The 25,728-nt window shown below is 41.5% G+C and overlaps 1 protein-coding gene across 2 annotated transcripts in view; it reads left to right on the top strand.

Annotated features, from left to right (window-relative positions):
- Positions 1–25,728, top strand: part of raraa (retinoic acid receptor, alpha a) — a 157,401-nt gene that overhangs the window by 48,108 nt on the left and 83,565 nt on the right. For both annotated transcript variants that reach the window (XM_061708848.1, XM_061708847.1), the window contains one exon: positions 24,119–24,986. In XM_061708848.1, the coding sequence (XP_061564832.1) occupies positions 24,833–24,986 (154 nt within the window). In that variant the 5' untranslated portion in view covers positions 24,119–24,832. The remainder of the gene's footprint in view (positions 1–24,118; positions 24,987–25,728) is intronic.

Below are 25,728 nucleotides of genomic sequence, written 5' to 3'. Positions count from 1 at the left end.
CCAGGAAGAGTGGGGCCATTTTAATAAACAAACTCTGGCAGTAGTTGAAATAGTGGATAATCCTCAGCCGCTCCTGTTCTTTTGCCGTCTCGCCTTTGCTACGCTTGATTTACTTTTTAAGGGCGTTTGTCTGACATTGCTTCTGAAATATGGAGTGATGACAGGTTTTATATACCTCCTGTTATACAGGTTCGTGGGAGGACTATAATGCAGGAAACCCAGAACATTCGAATGGCTTCTAAATGCTGAAAGCTCGTCTCCCACCTCATAGTTTCGTGGTGGATGATTCTGTGAGATATTAAATGGGGCAAGAGAATGCTTTGAAGTTCTCCTTCATGTTATTGTGGGATGTGCCTGATAGTATGAGCTGCAGCAGGGGGGGGGCGAGAGGGGGGTTTGCCTATTCCCCCGACTCGTTGCAGAAGATGTGAAGCAGCGTAAGGGAATGAGGGGCGTATGTTGGGGGGGAGGAAAGGAGAAGGGCGAGTTGCTGATGGGAAATAGACGAATGGCGTGCCAGTGTCAGAAGTGGTCATGTGCAGAGGAAGGAGTGGGGGAGAAAGCGAGAGGAGGATGGCAGGAGGGTTTGACTGATTAACCTGTTTACCTCCCTGAAAATGCTCCAGGCGCCATTCTGATTAAACTTCATTCTTTCATCTATCATCAGCATGGCTGCCTTGAGCCTTCAGAGCTGCCGATACCAAACACCATCACGACGATGGAGTCTCTCACCTGTACCACCACCACACCCTCCATCAGCAAAACCAAATGCTCTTAACACAATTTGCGTCACATTAGTCTGTGTCACCTCTTGACTCTTCAGGAATCACCTCGCTGTATATTTTTCTCACATACTGAGGTCATATCTGTGTCTGTCTTTTATCTGTTCCTCCCACCGTGCCTCTAAGCTTCTTGCTTTCAGGTCTCAAAAGGAATGGTGTTTGTGTGTGTCTCGGCCCCGTTTCCTCCAATGACGTGCTTTCCCAACTTAAGGCTTTTAGCACCACCAGCATAATACGATTACACCCGTTTGGGGAGCGGATATTGTCCACTACTTTCTATAAATATCCCTCCAGTGCAGTCACAGTATAGCACAGTAGCAGTAGGAGAACACCGGATGATGTGATGGGCAGATTCTGTGATACACGCAGTGTTTTGGGCACTCGAGAGCAAGTCTGGGCTCTTAAAAGCTTTTTGCACTGTCATTCACTCAGCATGCATGTGGAGAGTCAGATGGAGAAGCAGAAGATGGCTTTGCAATTAGGTTTCAACCATGGTACCTAAAGACGGACCAGGACACAATCCCATATGTCGCATAGATGCCCCCGTCATTTCGAAATGGTTTGAATCTCTGCTGACATCATGACTTTACATCACATTGTCTACTCAAATACTACATACATGTAATTGCACATACCTCTATATTTATTTATAAATGCATGCAGGACAATCAATCCATATTTTTATTTCAGAAAACTACTAAACCGAAGTAGAGATATGTGATGTTTCAGCACCAGTGTGCTGAAAAGACACATACAAATGTGATGAGTGATATCAGTTGAAGGATGAGATGTGTAAGAGACGGGGGGGGGGGGGGTAATGTTTGGGATCTATGTTTTAGCACACGTATGGTTTTACTGTAATACCTATTATGTTTAGAGTTCTAATAAACAGCAGAGGTGGACAGAGTACTCGACCCCAGTACTTGAGTAAGAGTACAAATACTACTGGTCAAAATTTAATCCGTTACAAGTAAAAGTAGCTCAGTCAAAATATTACTCGAGTAAGAGTAGAAAAGTACTTGCTTTTAAAGGTACTTAAGTATCCAAAAGTAAATGCTTTTAAATTTACTTTAAGTAAAAGTAAGAGTAAGAGTACATTTCTTATTTTCCACATCAGTAAATTACTATATTTTTTAATTTTAATTTAATTTTAATTTAATTTTAATTTAATATAATTTTTTTATTTTGTCTGTGGTTTGTCTGTGCCCTCGTTTTTTACTCGGACGAGTACTTTTCAGCCTTCCTAGAAATTTACTCGAGTAAAAGTAAAAATATTTGTCTTGGAAATGTATTCAAGTAAGAGTAATAAGTACGAAAGAAATCTAATACTCAAGTAAAGTACAAATCCTCTGGATATGTACTTAAGTACAGTACTCAAGTAAATTTACTCCGTTACTGTCCACCACTGATAAACAGCTCCATCAGGTAAGACTGGTGTAATAAAAACATATTATTGATTTAATATTGAATTAATTTGTGGTGATATTGAAAATTGATTTTCACTTGAATCTACATAATTATTGACTGGCTGCGCCCCCACTTCTATGAGCTTCCAGACTTCTGAAACGCCTCCTCCTGACAGGTCTCTTCAGAGGCAGACAAATCCACACACAGTATAGCCATGTGTGAATAGTGAATAGTTTTCTCGAAACACACACACCAAGATCGATATAGTTCCCTCAGTTGCCTGGAAATGTATGTGTCAACCGCTGTCTGCTATAATGTTTATCCGTAGTTGTCTAGTGGCATTTAAAAGTAGAAGCATGGCGAATATATTTTACCATCTTTAAAGAAAGCACGCAGCTGAGCGTGTCAACTGAGTTACATGCAAACGGCTGTCTGATGTAAAAGCTATGGTCCGTGGCAACTAATGGTAGAAGCGCGACTGATCTTAAACATAATTTCCCTGCAGTATCCCATATGTTATGAATACCTGGTGAAAAGAATATATTTGTTGTGGTGTTTCACAGCACTAAGAATAAAGTGCCCATTTTCAGTCCAAAGTGCAAACATTCTTACTTCCATGTGGGATGCATCCATGTTAAGCCATGTCAAAATTTCCAATGTTGCAGCAGAAATAAACAGCCTGGTTAAAAAAATGGTTTTGGTCACAAAGCTACATTTCAATTCAATTAATTTCAATTCAATTCAATTACAACACAAGTTGTCTCTTTGCACTTTCCAGAGACCTGAGCAAATATTACATAAACAATGGCAGGTGAAAACTCCCGTATCAATCAATCAATCAATCTTTATTGTCACATCATATTACTGAGTAACATGGGTAAAAAACTTGTTTGTGCAGGCTTATCATTTGCAGTTAAAAGATAGACATAAAAACAAAATGCATAGTGCATGAATAATCTACATAAAAACATAAAAACAGTACGTGGAATAAAAGGATAGAATAATGATAAATAGTCTTGGGCTTGTGTGTATGATATAAAAATCTCTATTTGCAAGAGACATGCTCAGTAGTGGGAGAAAAGTCAAGGGAAAACTCTCCTTTAGGAGGGAAGAAACCTTGAGCAGGACCTGGCTCATAAAGGGGGACCCTGGGCTGAGCAGGAAAAGAGAGGTCAGACTGCGAGAATGAAGAACAGAGAAAGGAGAGATATTGACACAATGGTTAGTTGGTGTACTACAAGCATGACTATCTAAACAGATTTAGACAGTAGACACTGAGGTGGTCAGAGGGCGGGACTGCAGGTCAGGATGTCAGCAGATATTTAACAGACATCTATGCAGACAGGTAGTTGTTTGGACCTCAAATGGCACTGAGACTGTTGGAGAAAACAGTATTTGGTATTTTAACAAGTTTTCAATATGTTATGTTCATTGATGTGTCAGAGTAAACTCTTACTTTGTTTGTTTTTTATATATATATATACATATATATATATATGTGTATATATATATATATATATATATATATGGAATGGAAAGCCGTACATGAAGGACGTCAACTCTGAATGCTTCAAGTTACACCTTAATTTGTTTATTATATATATATATATATATATATATATATATATATATATATATATATATATATATATATATATATATACTGTATATATATATATATATACTGTAATATTGCTTTTGAAAATATATGCTCTGCTTTGAGTGAAATGGGTGGACGGATGTCCAGTTGTAAGATGATGACAAGGTCAGTGTACACATAATTAGCTTAGGAGGTGTTATTAACAGTCTACATGGATCTTAACATGAAGGGGCAACAGAAAATATTAGGTCATTTCCCATTAGTCCAGAGAGCATATATGACGTTACACAAGCCCGTGATGGACTGACTTAATTTTAGTGATTGCAAATAATGGTAAGGATGGTAAGGACAGACACATGTGCGTGCACATAAACACAGGCACCCCTCAGTCACACATGTGAGCTTGATGGAGCCTGCGTGCATGAGGATGAAACGAAGAGGTCATCGGGGTTAACTCAGTTCCTGGATGCTTTCAAGGTTAATGCGAAGCTGACAGAGGATGCTATTAGCAGCCTTCATATGGTAACCACCTCCAATATTCAGAGCTGATTCATCCTCGTGGCAACAGTGCATTAAGATGTAACAGCTTTATTCTCAGGTGTCATTCACCACTTTAGACAGAGCCTACATCATAATTGTGCATTTCCTATTAACTCATATCGTCTACGCCCAAACACAATGGTCCATTAAAGGGATAGGTGTTGCGGTTACTGCCTCATTCTCACAGGTCACTCAACACTTCCCATAAGCCATTATTCCTTGTCATCCCATTGTCTGTTAATTGAAATACTACAGGCATTGTCTGTATGGTCCATTAAAAGGACAGAAACCCTGTTCATAAGTGTCACCACAGCGTTATGCGCAAGCTCATTAATTTGGAACGTCTATGTTTGACTTACACAGTACGTGCACAGAAAGGTGGTGCAGAGGAGGTGAAAAAGAAGTACCGCCACATGGCATGCACGCCGGCACGTGGAAGTCTCACCTAAACTATTTAAACCTCATTTACATTTTAATTCAAAGCCATTAAACGGATGCTCTTATTAAGTGCAGGACGATATTTAGTGTCGTGCTCAAGGACACTTTGACGAGTTAAACGGTGGGAGTCAGATAACACTGCTTTTCTGTTTTTCGTAGTTGAGTATCATTTTATTTTTGGCTAGTGTTCTTTAGAGAATCAATTATAGCTAATGATCACAGTGGAAGCTGGGGCCTGGTAAGCACATAAATTAAAAAAAATACAAGAGGGGTTTCATTTTTTCCTTACGCTAAGGAAAATAAAACACACATATTCTCACAAATTTACAATGTGCCATTAATGCAGATGTGTATTTCTATTTATACAAACTTCTGTGTTGGAGTTACTCCCTCCAACTCATCCACATGCTCCTACGCCCACCCGCCACATTACTCTGCCATGGGAAAAGGAAATATGAGTCAATCCTGTTTTTTTCCCCCTTCATTCCTCCCCCTCAACCCTCCCCCTCACATTTTTTTCCTCTCCCTCTTTTTCTCCCTTTCTTTTTCCCTAAATGGAAAGCAACATTCCCAGTCTGCCGTCAGCATCTATAGCTAGCAACACTGCAACACGGTTAATAGATAGGTCTGACAGCTTATGGAGCCCATGCATTTTTAAACAGGGTTTTATGACTCCTGGAGAGTGGGGAAAATGCTTGCCTCCCCTTTTTCTTTTTCTGTACCCGTGTTTGCAGGAGTGTGTGAAACAGGACTGTAGGAACTATGGCCAATGCAGCAATTCAAAGATACTCCATTAGGAGTAAAGATCCAGCAAAACAAAAACCATACTTGTGTTAAAGTACATTTGTATTAAGAGCAGAATGATGTAAAACACAACATTTGGTCCTTGTGACTGGTGTATTATGTATGGGAGCATTAGATTATTAACACTGGAGTGTCTGTGAAAATGACAGGGTAGCATTTGTATCTGCAGCTTATCTGTGTTTACTTTTACATGCAGAAATATTTTAGATACAATTTCTTTGGATTCTGGGTCCAAAGCCAACATTTGCAGCTTCCATACTAAGTTTCTTTATTGTACCTTAACCATTGCATTTGAATAAGCAAAATAATTGTGGGTTGCAAGAAATTAAATTAATAATAATAAGTTCTTGCAATAAACTGTTTTACAAGGAAGGGTGTATCATGAGCAGACATAATCCATCAGTTGTTTATATTTTCCTACTTAGTTTAAACATTCTTTCTGATGGATTTATTTGTATTTACAAAGTGTGTGCATGTGGCATATGTAAGTTCTTAGTCCTGTAACTTTGGTATTTCAGTAGTGAGCGCTGTGACCTCTGTCTTGCTCTTTTGCTCACACATACACACACTCACACACATGCACACACACGCACACAGTGTATTTCTGAACTTAACCAAACCAATTTATACATCAGCTGTAATCCCAACAGGACCTCAGAAATATTTTTTTTGTTGCATTAGAGTCAAGGCTCGGTTTCTTATCAGGATTACTTGTCCTCACAAGGTCAGTGATTATATAAAGAAGATCCTAATGATGTAAAAGAAAAAAATACATAATGTGTTATAGAAGGGTCATAGCTGTTGACCTCTGCTTTGTAATACTCATCCGTGTCTGGCTTGACCCACATAACCCCCACCCACTGTTTTGTATAAGCATTAATACACATGAATGCACGCACACACACAAACTCATAGTGGCAGTGCTCTAAGTGATCTCACTCTGACCCACATACTGCAACTGATGGCCTGCTTGCTTAGCTGATTGCACCAGTGGCGAGCTATAGAAATATTTCCTCTTCAGGAGAAAAAACGTGACAAGCAGCGAGGGGTGCGGGATAGTTTGCTCAGGGGGTGATAAATGGGGACAATGCCACACTGGACAGCAGCTCTTGATGTAGTTATGTGACTTTAGCATTATGCCACACGCACGTTGACATGGACATTTCAGCGCTTATTGGTATGTCCTCACAGACACTTTTGTTTGCAACTGTACTGCCTGTTGTGTTATTTGAGGTTATTTATTTGTAATCGTTCTGGATGAGCAAAAACAGAGTTAGTGAATCTGTTTTTTTTTTACTGCTAATCAGCATGCGTCTCGCTACCGTTGCCTGCCAACACATTTCATATTTATACACCTGAGTTTCCATTTTCTCCTTTTAAAAATACTTGAAATAGCTACGTCTTAAATGTGAGTTAAAAACAACTTGTGAAGCCAGACTGTGTGGTCTCAACTGCCTGAAAATTGGAAGGGAGGATTTGGTTTGGGTAGTGCAAGCATCCCATGGTGCGCAGTCATAAGTATGTCCTTTTCGAGCCTTGTGGTCCATAGAGCCGGTGTTTATCTCCGGTTTCTGTAGCGCAAACGAACAGGTGGTAACCACCCCCAGGATAGGATGCTAGTCTATTGCTGCAACAACAGAGTATGTGTATATGAATGGGTAGAGCAGGTCTAGGTCTAGAGCAATGGCTAGGTACCCATTCATACACCTGGGTGAAGTGAGGAAAGCCGAGAGTAAAGCATCTTTCATCATCCTTGTCAATGTCTTCTTCAAGTTTAGGTTGTGTCTTCTCAGTCGTCGCCACTATTGCAGTACAGTAATCTCTTGTTTTTTGCGGGGGTTACGTTCCAATAAGAACCCGTGATAAGTGAAATCCGCAAAGTAGCAACCTTTATTATACAAGGCTTCAAATTGCGGAGATCAGCACCGCCCCACTGTGACCCGATTAATTGGATTTGAACGGGAGAAAATGAAAAATGATTATAAAAAAATACAATAAGTAGGCTACAGTAGGACAAATTGTGACTCGGGCTCTTCTGACTGCCGCTGCATCCTGACTCCGATCTGTAGCGTCTTTTTCCTCTAAAGCCTGCGGTGCAGGTGTGTTTTTTCGAGAGAAGAACATAGTTATGGGAAGTTGTTGTCGCTCTTTTTTCTTCTGGGCAAAAAGATTCTTATAAACCGACATGCCACCATCGATTATATTTGAGAACGGTAATGAACGATTCATCAAAGGCTCTCGTTCTTGAGCTGCTCGCTGAAGTTCATTGGCCGTTCTCAGCACTGTTGCTAAGCGCCCAACGTTATTGACACAGGAAGTGAAGAAGCGGGGAGACTATTTAGCCAATCAGAATGCAGAACACAATGTACAATGCAAATCCGTGAAGCAGCGAGACCGTGAAAGGTGAACCACGAACCAGCAAGGTATTACTGTATGTGCAAACAGAAAGGCAACAACCATCTCAACTGTTTCAGTGTTGAGCTTGTTGTTCCAGGATATTTATCCATCTTTTCTTTTTATTTTGCCATCTTCTTCTTCTTTTACTTATTTGTGGTTGGCAAAGAGCAAAGGTGGTGCACTACTGCCACCAAGTGGTATGGAGTGGTAGCCTACCATGTCAGTGGATCCTACTGGGTTCGTCACTGTAATGGAGATGCAAAAGGAGAGAGTAGGAGGTTGACCCTGTTACAGTTCTTGTCACATTCATATACATGTGAGTTATTTTAATGATTCATGTTTGCCTGCGTGGCTACTCCCACAGTCATGGTTGCAGGACATAGGTATGAATAAAGACGCTATATTGTTATACACCAAATTAGGACGTAGAATAGCTGCACAAAAATGTATCCTTCAGTACGTCTCTAAAGAGCAGCTCTTGTGGGCCCTGCACATAAGAGCATTTGCTCTTGTGCCATCGAATCTTCTGCGTAGAAATATGCTGAAGTGTTTTGCATAACATTGTTAGCCAGATATCCTGAATAGGTACCAAGGTGAGACAACAATTGCAGGTAGGAACATACAGAACATACATGCTCAGTGGATTGTCTGAGCAAACCAAATTACAAAATGAAACATCCTCTTGAGGCAACTGTGTTCTGTTTCCTCAAGAGTGATACAACAACGTGTCCACATATGTACAGTGGGTTTATGCATGCGTGGTATGACATCCCAAGTGTTTTTACTGGAGATATTGTGCGTGTGCCTGTTAGAAATAGGGACTCAATTTATGTTGGGCCTATGTTGGGAGGTGGACTGGGGAGCCAGATTATTTTGGTTACAAACTAATGGGAGCGCTTCTTGTTGTTCAGCCTTCTCTCAAGTGGACTCTAGCTTTGTCCATCTTCCAATGACAGACTGTCCAATCATACTCTGAATAGACCCCAGAGAATTCCGAGGTAAACATTTTTCAAGGTGCAGATTGTTATGAAAGTACTATACTTGTTCTTTTCATGCTTCAAATCTCTATTTGGAATTGAATCAATCCAATTTAATTTGACAATTCCTATTATTGGCCAAGGATAAGCAGACAAGAGATGCGTCTCCAACTCTAGCTCCATACCCATCCCTATTCCCCAGATGTGTTGAGTCCCCACAAAATGTATACGTTGAGTTGAAATGGTTAGTTTTGGGCACACTGGTAATGGCGTGCACACTGACATCATGGGAACCTTTAAAACGTTTACTGGGTTTGATAAACTGTCTGCTCCAGGATTCACTGGAATGATTAAAACTCCCATCTGGCCTGGAAACACCTGAGGATTCTCCTGGACTTGCTGGATGGAGATGTTGAGTTTATTTTAAAGGGGGATGTGTTTAAATATCAAGCCGAACATGAGCTGATCAAAAATTACTATGAACAGGTCAATGTACATGCAGCACATTTAAAATCTGGTTGATTAAGTGTACATTCCTCTTTCACTAAGGTGCATGGCATTGGTAACATACCAAGAGAATAAATTCTGCACAGCATTAAAACAGCGTACAGTATCAGGCGATTCCCACTCAGATCTGCAGGTGAAAAGGCATCTGCTTGTGGGCCAAATGAAATCCACTAATGTTGAGAGGCTAACAATGCACCATCATATATGTCTATAAGTAATTTGAAGTCTTTAAGGTGGTAAACGCACTGAACAAAAGTCTAATTTCCAGTCCTCAGGGGTCACTGCCCTGCATGTTGTAGATGTTTCCCTACTCCAGAACCCCTGGTCCAGGTGAACGGATCACTGTCAGCTTGTCATTAAGGAATGTACAAGTCTGTTAATGACCCATTCAGTACTCTTAGGACCCGATTTACTAAGATCCTAAATAAAGAGTACTAAATTGCGTGTGCACTGAAAAAGTTTGCACGTGCTGTTGTTGTGTGTTTTGCGGGTGATCAACTAAGATTGCGTGCGCAATTGATAACAGGTGCAAACAGCAGTATTTAAATGAGGTGTTGCGTGTCTTACGGTTTGCGGCGCAAACTTTGCGCCATGGAGAGTCTGGATGGAAAGCAGGATATAGTCGCAAGCGCAAAATGAAATTTGACGAGTTGGAGTTAGAGATATTAGTGGAAGAGGCAAATTGTTGTGCCGTATTCAGCACCCCTGCCGTGAAAAGCACCCCCTCGTATATTCAATGATAAGTAGACCAAGAAAAAAAACACACTGACACTTCAATATATTTATATATACACACTCACACAAACACATACTTAGGAGTTTATATTATATATATTTACAAATATTATGGAAGACAACACAGTAAGCAGGCTATTAATTAATGGCATCAACAACCATTTACCCGATTTTTGTTATCTGTGACTGTGATTGTGGGAAAGTATGACTATTGTGGAATCAATGAGCGCATTTAAACATGAATCATTAACACAAAACTGGACGCTAAACACAACATGACACGGAATGAGAATATCATTTTTGTCATTGTGTGTACGTTGTCATTTGTAGTAAATTAAACATGAGCATTTACTCCTTTTTGACATTTACTTGTGAATTAGAGATCTGTGGGTAATATATGTCGACGAGGGGGTGCTTTTCACGGCAGGGGTGCTGAATACGGCACAACACCTGCCGGGGTATGACACGCTAGAGCCAACTGCAGAACAGGCGCACAATAAGAAACACTTTTTTCTCCATGAAAACACGTGATTTATTTATTATCACAAATAAAACAATGAATGTGCCTCCTGTGGCAACCTTTTGCTGAATAATACTCGATTTAACATTCAAATAAAATATTTCTCCTTTTGCATGTGGAGAATCCTCACAATAAATTGAGCCATCCCCACCCCAGTCCTCAAATCAGGTACCAACAAGCATCGGTGCGTGATTGGTGCGTAATGCTGGGCAGATTAGCACCTTCCTTTCGAACGTATTAAATACAGACGCAATCACAATCCCCGCAAAAACTTTCAGGCTTGGTAAATTTCATTGCACGTGGTAAATGGACATATTTGCATTTTCCCCTCCCAGTATTTAGATATTTCTGGCGGGTACGCCCCATATTGATTATTCATCAGGGCAAAAGTACTAAATGAATAGCGTGTGCTATTTTGCTCATTTGAGAGGCGCAGTCCTCTTTGCACGCTGTTAGTAGATCAGCTTGCACATTGGTTTGCAGGTGATGTCAAGTTTGCACACGTTTTTACGCACGCAAACCTTTAGTAAATCAGGCCCTTAGAGTATCGATTAAGTAAAGCAGTTGCATGACAAATCTAAAGACTCACCAGGTAAGATGTCATGTTGACTACCATGACATCTCATGGTAGTGACTTTAGCACTGAGTGCTAAAGTCAGCTTTTCCTTATCTTGTTTGTTTTTCATTTTATATTTGTGGTTAAGTGAATCTGTCAAATGCTCAGCAGCTCAGCCAAACATAGCCTTATCTGTCAAATGCTCAGAACCAATGTCAAAGTAAGAGTGAGAGGCTTTTAAAAGAAAACCCAGGTTTTTTTTATGGCGGTATGTCTATGACTCGGTTTACTGCTCAGTAATATATAGGCCACTGTTTTCCATAAACACCAGCTGCCACTAAAACAGGCGACCCATTTGGGTTCAGCTGTCAACTCTGAGACCTATAATGATTTCACAATTTAATAGGTAAGTTTATCAGGTTTCATGCCATGCTATGCACGTATTTATGACCACTCACCTCTGCTTCAGTAGGATTGAAATGTATGCTGTGCTTCTACAGTTATTCTATTACTGGCTTGTTGTGTGAAGCTGCATATGTTTGATGAAAGACACAGCAACCCAACAGATTCAGTAGTAGATCTGTTTTTTCTTTTCTTCTTTTCCCCTCAAAGTTCATATATATAGTCTTAGAAAATAATGAAAATTGGCTTAAATTGAAATTGGCAGGGGAAAACTTTGAAATGATCTAAATCAGTCTTGAAAATTACAGTCTTAGTAAATGTGGTTTGCCCTCAGGTTTTGTCAGATGAAGCCTTATAAAGAGTCTCTGTTGGAGAGGGATTATCAGGATAGTGTCAGATGGTTGGTAAGGCAGGACCAAATGAGTGGAAGCAATGAGTGATTACCAGGAAAGAAAAACATTCAGTGCAGGCCTTAGATTGCATGACGCTGTCGCCACTGAAACCTCAACGCTTTTTGCTTTCTTTTCTGTTTAAGCTTTGCTTCTCCTCTAGATTTCTGCAATGGTCTCCTCTCCTCTCAGAATTAACATCTACAAACTTGCTCTCTTTTTCCACTTCCCCTCCATCTGAGCTGCTTACTTCCTATCTCCCCCCTCTCCAGATCACAGCCTTCCCCAATAGCCTTTTACCACCACCACGCCCCTCTCGCTTGGCTCCCTGCCCTGTTCGCTCCCCAGCCCTCTCACCTCAACACGCTCTTCATATTTCATATTAAGCAATCCTTTCCATGAAGCCAGCTGTGTAAACAAAGGGGATCAGGCCTTCATGTTTTCTCAGAACAGGAGAAAATTGCCAGAAAAAAAAAAAAAAGAAATTGATGCAAGGAGCTTGCTCCACTCCGTCTACACGGATGATCTATGGCCCTTTGTCTCTCCGACCTCCTTGGAGTGTAAGAAAGATTTTCTGTGCAGATTTGTTGTTGTTTTTAGTGTGCGTGTGTGCACGGGGCTGACTGTTAAGCATACAGGAGTGTGTTTATGCTGTTATGGGAGCTTTCTGTTACCATAGCCCCCTGCAAATATTGACCAAGCTGAATTGCTACAGTGAACAGCTCAAAAGCAAACATTACAGGTCACAGTTGGCCAAATATTCCTGTTGTTCTGTCATCAATTGTATTCTTAATGGAAGAAATTTAACATGCTGAATGCCCGAACTTCATTAATGCTCCCCGCTGCGTTACTTACTTCCTTTATTTTGAGTTTTGATACTATTTAGAAAGCAGTCACAGCTTGCCATCACATAGCCAGAGCTGAACAATATTTAGCGGAAGCATTGTCCAGGATGACTTTTCTATCTATTTTTCTGTAATCAGTGTATCTACACTGGCAGCATCCTCTATTTACACTGATGCTCCTGGAAGATGCTGGTGTCCCAGGGATTTAACTGTCTTCCTGTAGTACTCTTTATTTAAGGGTGAGTGGGCAGCTGTAGTCAGAGGTTCTGCTGACTTTGTCTTTCACAGTTTACGAGTGTGTGTGTGTGTGTGCGTGCGTGCGTGCGTGCGTGTGTGCGTGCGTGCGTGTGTGTGTGTGTTCGCACCTGTAAAAGCTTGATCTTTGCGCGTCTGTGGGTTTGCATGCTTGATTCTAGGTGGGCAGATAGATCAGCCACAGACGCACTCGTTTTGTGCGAGGAAAGCAGACTACCCTCTTCCTCAGACAGTCACACAGACACACACACATATACAAACAGCTCATCCCTGGGTTTATTTATTTATTTTTGCAGGTGCAGTGTTTGCTGGCATTTGAGATGATTAAAGGCTGACCTTTCTGAGGTGAGCAGAAATGTCACCAAGCCAACTTCTCCGACAAGCGGCTTCACCCCACGGGGCTCTTGGCAAAATGGTTGAGGATTCTCACAGTCCTAGATGTGCACTTAGCACCTTTTAGCCATCTTGAGCCACATTCTCCGACTGGCGCAGAGAGTTAGCTGCCACCTCTTGCTCTCTCACCCACAGTGCATCAGCCTCGTGATTCAGACCGTCTCGAGACCACGCAGGTGGAAGGAGCACTGAAGTGGAAGCGCGGATGGGTCAGATAGTTCGGAGGAGCTCTTCTCTTTAATTTTTCATTGGAACATTGTAAAGTAATGGATTAAAAAACCTGTCGAATAAACAGTTTAGTATCTGCTGTAGAAATAAATTCAAAATGAAGTATTTTTGCTCAAATGGTACTTTGTCATTGTGAATATTTGTCAGCTGGACATTTTTCAGTTAACTGCCCCCCCCCTTCCTCTTTCTCTCTCTCCACATGAATATATTTTCTTTGAAAGCTTCGGGACATCTCCTCAAACTTGAGACAAATGCTCTTTTGTGCGCAAGCATGAACCTGATGGTCAGGTCAAGCTCGCTGTGACCTAAAAATAAATTAGCCATAACCAAATTATTAATTTATTCCTTTTGACAAAATCTCACACAAATGTCTAAGTGGATAAAGTGATGAAGTGATGACATTTTATATGACAAAGGTCAACTGTCAGCTTCGCTGTGACATTATGTTCCTCAAAAAGGCTTTTTCCTCAACACTAAAAAAGGAGAACAGAAAAAAAAGAGGATGACTGTATTTCACATTTGGTAAGATACTGAAACCTATCAAAGGCTGTAATGGATGGGAACTTAAACTTGACTGGTTGGCAGAAACGCACAATTACAATCTGGTATTTTTAGTTATTTAATATCAATATTAAAGACCCGGAAGACAGTTACAGGCATGCGGTTGGCCTGTCTCCTCCTCTCTCCGTCAATCACCTGACTACAGGTCATGTCAGCCAGGGGTGGGCTGGTGGTTGGTGGAGCAGGGTGGGGGTGAGCCGGCATGTGTGCATGTTGGTGCTCTCCCGGGGTTGGTTGAGAGAGCGCACCAAGTGAGTGCATGTGTAAGCTGACCAGCTTCGACTGTGCCGTAATAAGTGTTTGTGCACAATAAAGTAAAAGAACAGTTCGGCAACCGCCCGTCTCAAGACGCCTCTGCTTGGTCATTACAAAATATTTAGTCATTTAATATCTGTAAATTATGTAAAAGGAGAATACGAGTTACGTTAAAGAAGTCTTACACAAGCAAGATGTGTTATTTTGGTTTTTCACTTTCCCTTTCATGTACTATATTTAGATATGATTTAATATGATATAAACATCTAATATTCATATACAATGATGCACTTGTTCATTTACATTACCAAGTCATTGAGCCTTCCTGGACACTTGTTTGGAACCCTCAACCAAAGCTAGTTACAATGATCTACCTCCCAATCCTCAATTATTTCTTCATTAAAGCATTAAAGTAACTTAAAGGAGACCTATTATGGCATTTAATGTATATTTTAAACAGGCCTTGAATGTCTTAAAAGCAATCAAAAGCTTGTTTTTTCTACATAAATTAGAAATTCAGCCTCTGGGCCATGTCTTTATTTTTACCGCTTCTAACCTCCTTCTCTATGAGGGATTCTGAGTGGGCGGGGAGGCTATGATAATGAGGCTCTGTGCTGATTGGCTGCCTGAATGACGTGTAGTAGGGGAGGGCACAAAGCCTCGCTCCGTCCAGAAGAGCCTCCGGCTGCGTACACTATTAAAGCGTGTCCCATGCGAGCGAGCGTCAGCGACAAAATCAATTCCATTGCTTTATTTTCTATTGGACTGTCCTAACTGGCCACAAGTTTAACGGTTTCAGTGTGGACAGAGAGCGTCCGATGTCACGCAGCTCGACGCTCGAATGCATTAATGACACGGTGTAAACGACTCCCTGGGATCTTAAGCCTGAATTGCGGTTCTGCGTTAAATCGACGCGTACCCTACGCCGTAGGATCTGCGTTGGTGTAACGCGGAACCATAAATCAGCCTTTAGTCACCTGAAGGGGGGAACGGGTCACCTCGTCTTCACACTAACAGTTCTTTACTCCGATTCCTCATCATTTCATTTCTTATGTTACAAGACAAATGAATCATATTAACTGTAAAAAAAATCACAACACTGAAGATTCACAAATGGCAACTTTATTAAAAAATAAAAATAAAATAACATGTATGCATTATTGCTGACTCAAGGAAGGACTGTGCATTTCTTCTGAAGGTGTCTGAACAGCTTCAGGTGCATTGCTTGGAAGATCTGAAACCATAAACAGAAAAAAATGTATTACTAATAGAGCTCCGGTGTTACCTAACGGGTAACACCGGAGCTAAGCTAAATACTTAGCCCATGCAAAGATAATACTTGTAGACAAATATAAATAACATAAAAAATGAACGTCACTTACCGCTGACTCGTGTGCAGTTGCCGGGTCCGTACTGTTGGTACTGATCCTTTTATGAGGGTAATTGTCGATGCAAAACCTCATTTTTACTGTCCCTCGTTGTTGAAACAGCCACACGATGCCCCGCTTCGGAACAATGGCGGAAGCTCCGGCCGGCGGAGTTAGTTGTGGGCGTGGTTTCATGCAGCGAGGCCGACCGAGGCGTGGTTTGCATTTTGCTTACTTAACGAAAATGCGCAAATCTGAACGGCTCGTGAAAGTCACATGACACTGGACAGCTCATCCGGGCGGCTGTACAGACACTGCAGAATTTGGTTGCTTTCCTCCTTCTCTGAGTTGGCAGGGTGAGGGGAGACCACTTTATATATGTTATAGCAAGAAAAAAAGTGTTTTTCATAATAGGTCCCCTTTAAGCCGATTATAAAATGTCTCAGCCATGAGCAAAGCTCAACAAATGTTCAGCTCCGGGGTGTTGGTATAGTACCAGAAAAATGTTTGATTGTGTACTCAAGGTATGTCATATTTGTAATCCTGGGGGACAAGTTGGGGAAACAGACTCATTTCAAACCAATGAATGAGGATTCAGAGTTTTCATTCTATTTAAACTCGTAATTTCAAAAGTGTTTCCACCACTGGATGAAAGAAAGTTTTCATTGTGTGCAGAAATCTCTTTGTACTGGTCCAGTTTTGGTTCAAAGATGAACGACGGATGTCTGGGATTTTGTTAGCGGTCAATTGTCTCTCAAGAGGCTTTGGCTGTACTTGCAGCAAAGGGGCGGCCAATACTTAACCACTATTTCATTGTTTTTCACCAGGCCAATTGACCAGTTAGGGGTGACTTGGCTTTTCGGGAAAGGGCGTTAGAGGTACAGCTAAAACAAAGCAATTCAGTCAGGGAAGTGATTTATTTATTTTTTTTTTTTTTAATAAACCATCAAAGCTAGGGAGCCTTTTATGTAACTATGTACAAGTTGCGATATACACTGTCTGGCCCAAAAAAAAACAAAAAAGTGAGCAGCATCTCATTCTTTCAGCAACCACACTGATCGGCGCATATTGTGGTTGTGGAAAAGACATTACCTTGTTTCAGGAGGATCAAGCAAAGAAAAAATGACTAAAGAGAGAGCTGAAACTATTAAAACAGATTTAAAGCCTGTCTTTTTTGGCTTTGCAATACACAAAACTCGCGTCATTAACACACTGAAGAGCCTCAGAAAGAAGTTACTTGCGTTCAACAAACACAACAGCAGGAGTGGCTGAGGGAGACTGCAGGTCATATTTGTGCAACACGATTCGGGTGAAGTCGCTACACAAATCCTGTTGTTATTCAGCATGGATCCGCCACCCGCTCCATCTCCTGCATCAGCCTCAAGTGTCGTGTGCAGGACTATGAACCATGTATTACCCCTCCTGCTCACGATGGTATGAGTGTAAATATCAAAGCGCTGGTGTGTATATAGTGACTGTTTAAAAGAACCACTGTAGTGTGTGTGTATTTGACTTATGTAAACAAGAAATGCAATGTAAGGTGCTAAAAAACTGCTATATAAGTTCATTCAAAACATTTATGGGGTAAGGAGAATGGCAGAGGCCAACCATCACACCTTGTGTCTGCCATGGGGGCACTAAAACTTAGATCAGCTAACGACCTGAATGACCTGATCTTTCCATCAATGGATAGTTTTGTTTGTTTGCTTTTCTTGCATAAGCTGAATAGAATGATGCCACAGTGAATTCATGCGATAAAGAAAGCTAAAAGTAATCCAACAAAATTATTAAAGATATGACTTTTTTTTTTTTCCTAATTGGCCAGACATTGCAAATAAGTCAAAATATACTATCCTGGTAAACAAACACCAGAGTATTAGAGACCTCTTAAAAAGTGCTGGCTTTTTGACATTTCCCAAAGCAATTTCTCAAAGGCACCCACTTTTCCCACTGCACCCCTCCACTTCACAAATCATGTGGTCAAGACTTAATGCAAAGTGCATGAGCTAAAGTGCATGAGCTAAAGTGCATGAGCTAAATGCAGCGTACTGGAAGATGTTCCCTGACAACAAGGGAGATGATATGCGTGTGTGATTTAGGGCAGAATTTTGGCACCGCTTAAAGAGCACGTGTGTAGTCATATGTGACTACACACACCACCTGCACACTCAGACACCGTCGGCGTAACTGTTTGTTTTGTACAGGAGCAGTACACCACTGCTTATGCAACAATACACTCGTGCACATCAAACGGCGTAGCCTGTACACACTTATGTGAGCGCACGGGCCCACTTGCTCCCGCAATATCCTCCCTCACCTCTGACGTATATATCCACCCACGGCGCTGTCCTCATGAAAATTAGAACGCTTCTCGCTCGAGCGATGTTCCATTTTGCATGCCATCGCACAGCCGCATGGGTTCGTATCGGAGTCCACTCAGATCTCGCATCCCCCATGCTGGCCAGCGCCATGGAGATCCAGTTTTTATGATTAAGCCATTAAAGTCAAATTTCAAAGCCATCTGTGCAAAAAAAAAAAAAAAAAAAAAAAAGATATGTGGTTTTTGTTTTTGTTTGCGTTTTGTGTAAGACATTTACTAGATTTACTACTAGTAAATATCTTAAAATGTTGAATATTTTGAAGTTTCTATCACCTAAACAGCAGTTGCTTAATTAAGGAAAGTAAAAAGATTCAAAAGTAGCAAGTATCATAACAATATGGCAACAAAAGAACTGATGCTGTTTTTTTTTTATATTTGTGGCCCTGGGCTGTCGGAAACTGCTCATCATAGTCCTGTCATTTCCCATAATGATCAACTCTGTTATGTGAAGGGTAGTGCAAGGAACTGTAATGCAGGTATGGAGACTTTACATCAAAGAGCAGGAATAGCTAGCTGGTGATGCCTGTCATCGCATGTAACTATGCCTGGTGCAACCTTATTGCGACATGTCTCTAACTCCCCTAAGCTTAAGCAATGCATCAACTGCAACTGACATGTATGCAGCATTGGCGGGGCCCATATGCACATATGAACAATTTGTCATCAGGAGAGAGGAATAATGTATGTGGATGTGTTTTTTTTCTTCTTCTCTCTCTCTCTCTCTGACCTCCTTAAACTTTCTTTCTGTATGCATCTACAGATTAGTGTGCACATGTGCACATCTACCCATTTATGTACAGACTAGAGTGCCTCTGTACCCCATGCGTTGCATTTGCCGTCCCCCGTGGCTGCGTTTTTGCGTGTTGCGCGCTCATCCAACCTGACCTTACGCTGCCATTTGCTGCCTTTTCTCATTATTAATTCAGTGTTTGCTGTCACAACCAATCCCAGTCGCTCATGTCCCATAACCTCTAACCTTTCCTTATTTCTGCCTGTTACATGCCAAAGAGAGTTTAGCCTGAGTGACCCAGATTGTTTATTCCCACCCCCCCCTTCTCTGCCGAAGGTGATCGCATACAATCCCTCAGGAGCTGCCCTCCATACATCACCTTGCTTGTGAGCCTTTGAGTGTGTCGAGATGAATTTAGCACGGGCTAAGAACTCTTTGTAAATCTTTAAAAAGATTTACATTGATGACGTGCTTCCTTGCCCCAGGGTCCCTGCGCATTTCAACACTATTACGTCACTGCTTAATGTGATACCTCTGTGCTCTGTCCACATTTATTTAGGTATATATGTTGTCCACCTTGTCTTTATGCGAGCATTTCCTCAATTGCTTACGTGCATTTGTACCTGTGTGTGAGACAGGTGTTGTCAGTGCGGTGAAGACCAACAACTGACTGTGCAGCATTACGCATACAACTGCTCCCTGTTTGTCTTCATTTCAATGAACCCTCGGTGTCAGCCGCAGTTTATAGTCAACAGACGTACAATGGGAGGCACCTGCCCCCGAGATTGAAGAGCACGCTGCCAGGGGACTCAGTGGGGAAGATCAATGTGTACACAACATGAGGGTGACTTTTGTTTGACATGTTGCATATTCATATTTACGTGGGAGAACTTCAGCCTGCTATTGGGTGTAGGATCAGAGTACAAACCAGTTTTTTTGTTAAGAATTGCCACTGGTGTGTGCACACTAACAGGTAGGGTAAGGAGTGTCTTTGCAGCTTTTACAGGAGATGTTATGGATTCTTAGCCGCGCCTGGAGTCCTCGTATCGTTGAGTCGTTTGATCTTTGAGCCTTTGATTGTGCGTGTTTTGTCTTCACTGCCGGCAGAGGGACTTCACACTTACTTTGTGTTTGGATCCACGCATTTGAGTCTTGGGGAAGGGTGCCTTTCACAGGCATTCACCTGCTTTAGATGTTGTTTAAATGTATCAGTGTTTTTCATCTCTTGCACACACGAATGAAGATTTTTGAGGGTATTTTAACTAATATTTTAACTATTACACAAGCATCAGGTGTCTTGATGTTCCAAGTGAAACAAATGTTATTGGTTAGGTCAAGAAATGTCTTTTTCTTTTTTAATTTCTGACTTCTGAAACTAGTATTTTTTATAACAGGAATTCTGAAATATTCTAGACGTCATTTTGACTTTGGGAAGAGAAGTTACATTGCAAATGTATAACATTTCTCAAGGATGGTTGGTTCTTTTTTCCACCAGGCACTAAAGGTTTCTTGAGATATTTCCCACCCCCAGTGGGTCCTATTAGTTTGAGATTGTCTGAAACACTCAGCGTGGAGCTTCAAGTGCTGAGAATTTCCAAATGTTGAGCTTTGCCAGCGATTTATTCTTTTCAGTCCTCTCAGATTTAGCATTCTGGGTTTAACCACCTAAAAATACATTTGCTTTTCGTAAATACGAAGTTGAAACTTGGTCATCCACGTTCAGTTCAATCGGCATCAGCATCCAGTCTCAGACCAGACGCGCATGTGTAACTCATTATCTTTTCAGAGGAGGTAGTTTGGCCTCATTTACACAACTACAGACCTTATAAATGTGTAGGAGTTGTTCAGCTAACCGGAAATGTGTGATTTGTGTTAGAAAACCTAAGCGTAACTTTAAGATTTGTCGGTGTAAATCTAGTGTTAATTTACTTCATTTGTTTTGGTCCTCTCAAAACACCTGAAACAAATTGGAAGAGAATTCTGTCACTTTCAAAAAGGACTTATTCTCGCAGTGACCGGCTCTTTACATTTGAATATTGTATAAAACAATTGCAGTTTTGCATGAAAGGGTAACTTCATAGATGTTAATGCTACAACTGTGGCCACCTACGAACTATGCCAGAGGGAAATGGCTTTGCATTTGGAGAGTTAAGATGGATTTGACATGTGTGAGAAGATCTGCAACATGCCTGAGTGAAATGGGAGGATCCTGAGGCGTCCCTCGGGCAGCTGAGAGACATAGTCCCTCCAGCGAGTCCTGGGTCTCCCCTCAGGATCTCCTCCTAGTGGAATGTGCCCGGAAAAACCTCACCAGGGAGGCGTCCAGGAGGCATCCCAACCAGATGCTCAAGCCACCTCATCTGGTTGTTCTTTTCCATCATGTATTCAAGCTTTGTGCTCTGCAAAGCTGCAGTGTTGGGGACACTGATGGTTGCATTCTGAGGCACGAAATCAAATGGGGAAAAATTAGGGCTGGGCGATATATCGAGATTTTAATATATATCGATATATTTTCAAACGCGATATGGTACGAGACAATATCGTTTATATTGATTATTAAAAAAAAAAAAAAAAAAAAAGATTTTTTTTTTTTTACGATTTTGATATAGCTTATTTTGTGACAAATTGACATGAATGTTTTATTTGAGATTTGCACAAATGTTTTGTTATTTGCACAACTGTCAACCTCAGTGGAAAAGTCTGCCTGTTACTCTCTACATTGTATTCATTGCACAGTGTATTTTAATTTAATTGTTATGCAGGAAAGGGATATTTGTTTTATTTTATTCAAGAAGCATTTTTATTCTATATATGCAGGCAGTTTATTTTTATTTCATTTGTTTTATACATTTTGATATTGTGCAGACCTCTGTTAATAAAGGAACCTGTGTGACATTTGGCACGAGGCTTTGTATTAAAACTGACTGTTTTTTTAAGGGTTTGCCTCAGAAAAAAAATGAAGCTAACAGAGATGCTATGCTATAATGCTTTGGGGGAAACCCCAATTAAGGCACAGAAAAAATATCGAGATATATATCGAGTATCGCCATTCAGCTAGAAAATATCGAGATATGACTTTTGGTCCATATCGCCCAGCCCTAGGAAAAATCTATAACATTAAAATATTTTGAATAAGTACTGAAAAAGTGCACTTCCTGACAGTTGCGTTGGCTGCTGTGTTACCAGCGCTGACGCTTTCTAACACTCCAACAATGGGCAACACTTCACACTCCAATGGACTTAATTCGTCTATACCCTTTTCTATACCTCAGTGGAACTGCAGGAGATGCACGGTGGAAACAACTATTATAGTGCCTTGAAAAAAGCCCTGGAGCTTTTAAGTTCTCCGTGTTGGTGGTCAGAATGCGCCTAAAGCGACTCTTACTGTAAGTGCATAATGGTGTGAGACGCTACGCTTCATTCAAAGTGGCTTCTGACAGTGTCCACATATAATGGTGAAGGAAGTGGCCCTTTTCCATTCTGTAGCTCGCCAAACATCCCAGCGAGTCGTGACTCCACATTCAAAGACTCACGGCGCAGCGCCTGTAGCCTCCACGTGAAGCATGAAAATATATCTGGCTTTGGATCACTTCAGCGTGTGCTTTTGACAGCACCTTTTTCAACACGCATATGCAGCGAGGAGTCTTTTATGATAGTTGTGCCTGCATCGTGGAATCAGAAATAATATCTTCAAGGGCACTTAAAGGAAAGAGAGGGGCTTGAGAAACACATAAAACTATAACCGACTCCCGTGGGTTTTAAAATACCCTGTAAAAGCTTTCAAATTAATACATGTCCCTCTCCTCAGCCCACGTCCCCCGACTCCTGCAAACAACATCACAATGCGACAGGGTGAGCTTAGTGCACTTTAACAATGAGTACATTTAAATATGGAGGAAAGTGAAAAGCCAAGACTGTTAGATGAATGCCATCTGACTTCCTTAACTGTAAACATATGCAAACCCATAATCCAGAACATGTAAAAACACCCTTCTGTATGAGTTCACACTCCTGCACAATACAGGAAAGTTAGAGAATTGGTCGATAAGCTACATGTGCAAAGGGTGAGACACAAAATGAGCAGTGCAACGTGATGATGATCTGTGTCACCGCAGATAAATCCTCAAATGTGGGAATAAATATTTGAGATGGGCCAATGTTCAGAGCTTTTCCGTACATCAGATCCAGTGCATCGCTCTTCCTTGTCACCCTCAGATGCTTTCCATGCATAAAACAAGTGGAAACAGGCGCACAAACGCGTCTCGGGCTGACCCCTTCTGCTTTGCAGGAGTTCATCCGTGATGCCCTGCCGTCATTCATGCAAGAGTGCCACATTCCTGAGCAACATTGCTCATGCAAAGACACATTCCTTCTGCTTCTTCAGTCAGATCTCTGCATGTGTTTCAGTGATTCTTAGTGTTACTGCTGCGCATTACATCTACTACTCATAATAAGGTCATTAAAGCATGTTATGACACACTGTTTTGAAGGAACGGTAGTTAAAATTGTGACGCTAATACGTGTTTTATGGTAATTGTGTTTCTTGAGCGTATAGTTGTGCCCTCGTGTCAGTTCATGCTCTCTGTGGTGATTACTGGTCTGTTTGCTCACGACTTGCCCTTAATTTGTAAGTAAAGCGCTGCAGCGAACGTCTCCAGAGGTTCCCAGGATGGCACCTTGGGCCTCACCTCTGCCTGCTGCAACTGGTATAATTAGCAAAGTTTTCCTTTGTGTTGCTCTCTTCATTTATGTTTTGGCTCGCCTCCCACAGTATTTGTACTCTGTCACTGTTAATGAGCACACGGAGCTGTGAGAAGACATCACACACCCACTGCTCTCCTTGCAATTTTAACACTCCATTAGATAATTAAGGCGGATGGGGTGTTTTTGTAACATTTCAGATGAGACATTACCGCTAATTAGCTTCAAAAGAAAAGAACACTTTTGCTCAGGCACTTAAGTACAAAGGGAAGTGATCTCTTTACCTTGTCACTTAAGCACTAAATGATCTCTCTCCCTCTCTCTCCTCTGTGTGTGTGTGTGTTTGCAGTTTTTTCTCAGGCAGAGGCTTTGTAACCACAGAAAGGGGGCCCGTCAAGGAGAGCAACCCTCTTGGCAACATGTGATCTGTACATTCCCTTGGATTGCTCTACAGTGGAGGAGTGAATGTGCACGCCCGTGAAAGCATCCCCGCCACTAGCACCCCCCCCAACGCCGCTATCGCTGCTCCTGACTTCTGCCATCAAAGTCTCATCTTCATGACTCAACTTGCCTCCTGCCTCTCTCTCCCCCTCCTTCGCCAAGATAAGGAAGGGCTGTGTTACTCTTCTTTACCTCCAACGCCTCTTGCAAATAAGGCCTTTGAACTTGTTTAACAATACCAGAGAAAGGAGGGATAAAGGACCCTGTAGTTTGCTTTTATACTTCAACCGTGCACCTTTTTTTTTGGGTCTTTTTGTTGTTCTTAGTAACCTGACCTTCAACACATACGTTTACTGAACCAAAAGGATTTTTGCCCTGGAACATCTACAACAACAGTTTCCTGGAGATTTGTTTTATCTTTTTTTTTCCCTTTTTCTTTTTGTTTTTAAGCCACATTTTTCCTGGCAGTCTCTTGGAATATCTACTCAACCATCATCCCTATGGGGGATTAAATCATTACAGGATTCAAGGACCTCTTTTTTTGGCTCTGTCACATCTTTCTTTTCTTTTCTTTTTTTTTTTTGGTGAGTGCTGATTGTGATTGGAGGTGGACTGAGCCATCATGGCTGGGAAGGGCCACCCGGTACCGGGCAGCCACTTAAACGGCTTCCCCGTACCCACCTACCCCTACTTCTTCCCCCACATGTTGGGGAGCTTGTCGCCTCCAGCCCTGCCAGGACTGTCCATCAGTGGCTACAGCACCCCCTCTCCAGCCAGTAAGTAAACTTCAGTGTTTCTCCTGCTCGCCTTTCTCTCCGGTGGGTTTCAGCTGTCTGTGGGACTTGTGCACGAAGCTGCGGGTTGTTTTGAGAGTGACAGGAGATTTTGGGAAGACTTGCTTTCCTTTTGTGTGTGTCCTGATTTACCTGTGTGACTATGGCATCCAGTTCTCCATACAGCTCGCCCTCAGTGCGTGCGTGCGTGTACACAAATGCATATGCCAGGGAGCCTGCTTGTAAATGAACACTTTCATCTCATCCTGTTTAAATCATTCCTCTTTAAAATACATGTGTGTCAGTAAACAGAACCATGCTGCTTCCAGCGCTGTCCTTAATTTACACACATACACACATACACACATACACACATACACACATACACACATACACACATACACACATACCATACACACATACACATCCAGAAACATAAGCAGAGATCACAAGGAAGACAAGACATTAAAAAAGGGAAAGATAACTGGAAGGACAGGGATTGCTCATTTGAGGAGCATAATTTTGGCATGTCAGTAATCATAGCCACTTTTATACCGTTTGTGAAAAGCTAGAGAATTACTGTAGGGCACTAAATTACTGTCTTTAACTACACTAGTGACGTCATTTTGTTTTTGTGGAGTGTATAATATCGCTGAGGCCCTTGCTCGTGTGTGGATAGACTCTGCTCCACCTCAAAACTCTGTGTGTATACACTCATATTTACTTTTTTATGTACAATTCTGCT

The sequence above is a fragment of the Cololabis saira genome, chromosome 19 (assembly GCF_033807715.1).
Source record: "Cololabis saira isolate AMF1-May2022 chromosome 19, fColSai1.1, whole genome shotgun sequence".
NCBI lineage: Eukaryota > Metazoa > Chordata > Actinopteri > Beloniformes > Belonidae > Cololabis > Cololabis saira.
The sequence above is the reverse complement of the archived record's forward strand: the minus strand, read 5'-3'. Positions and strand labels throughout refer to the sequence as shown.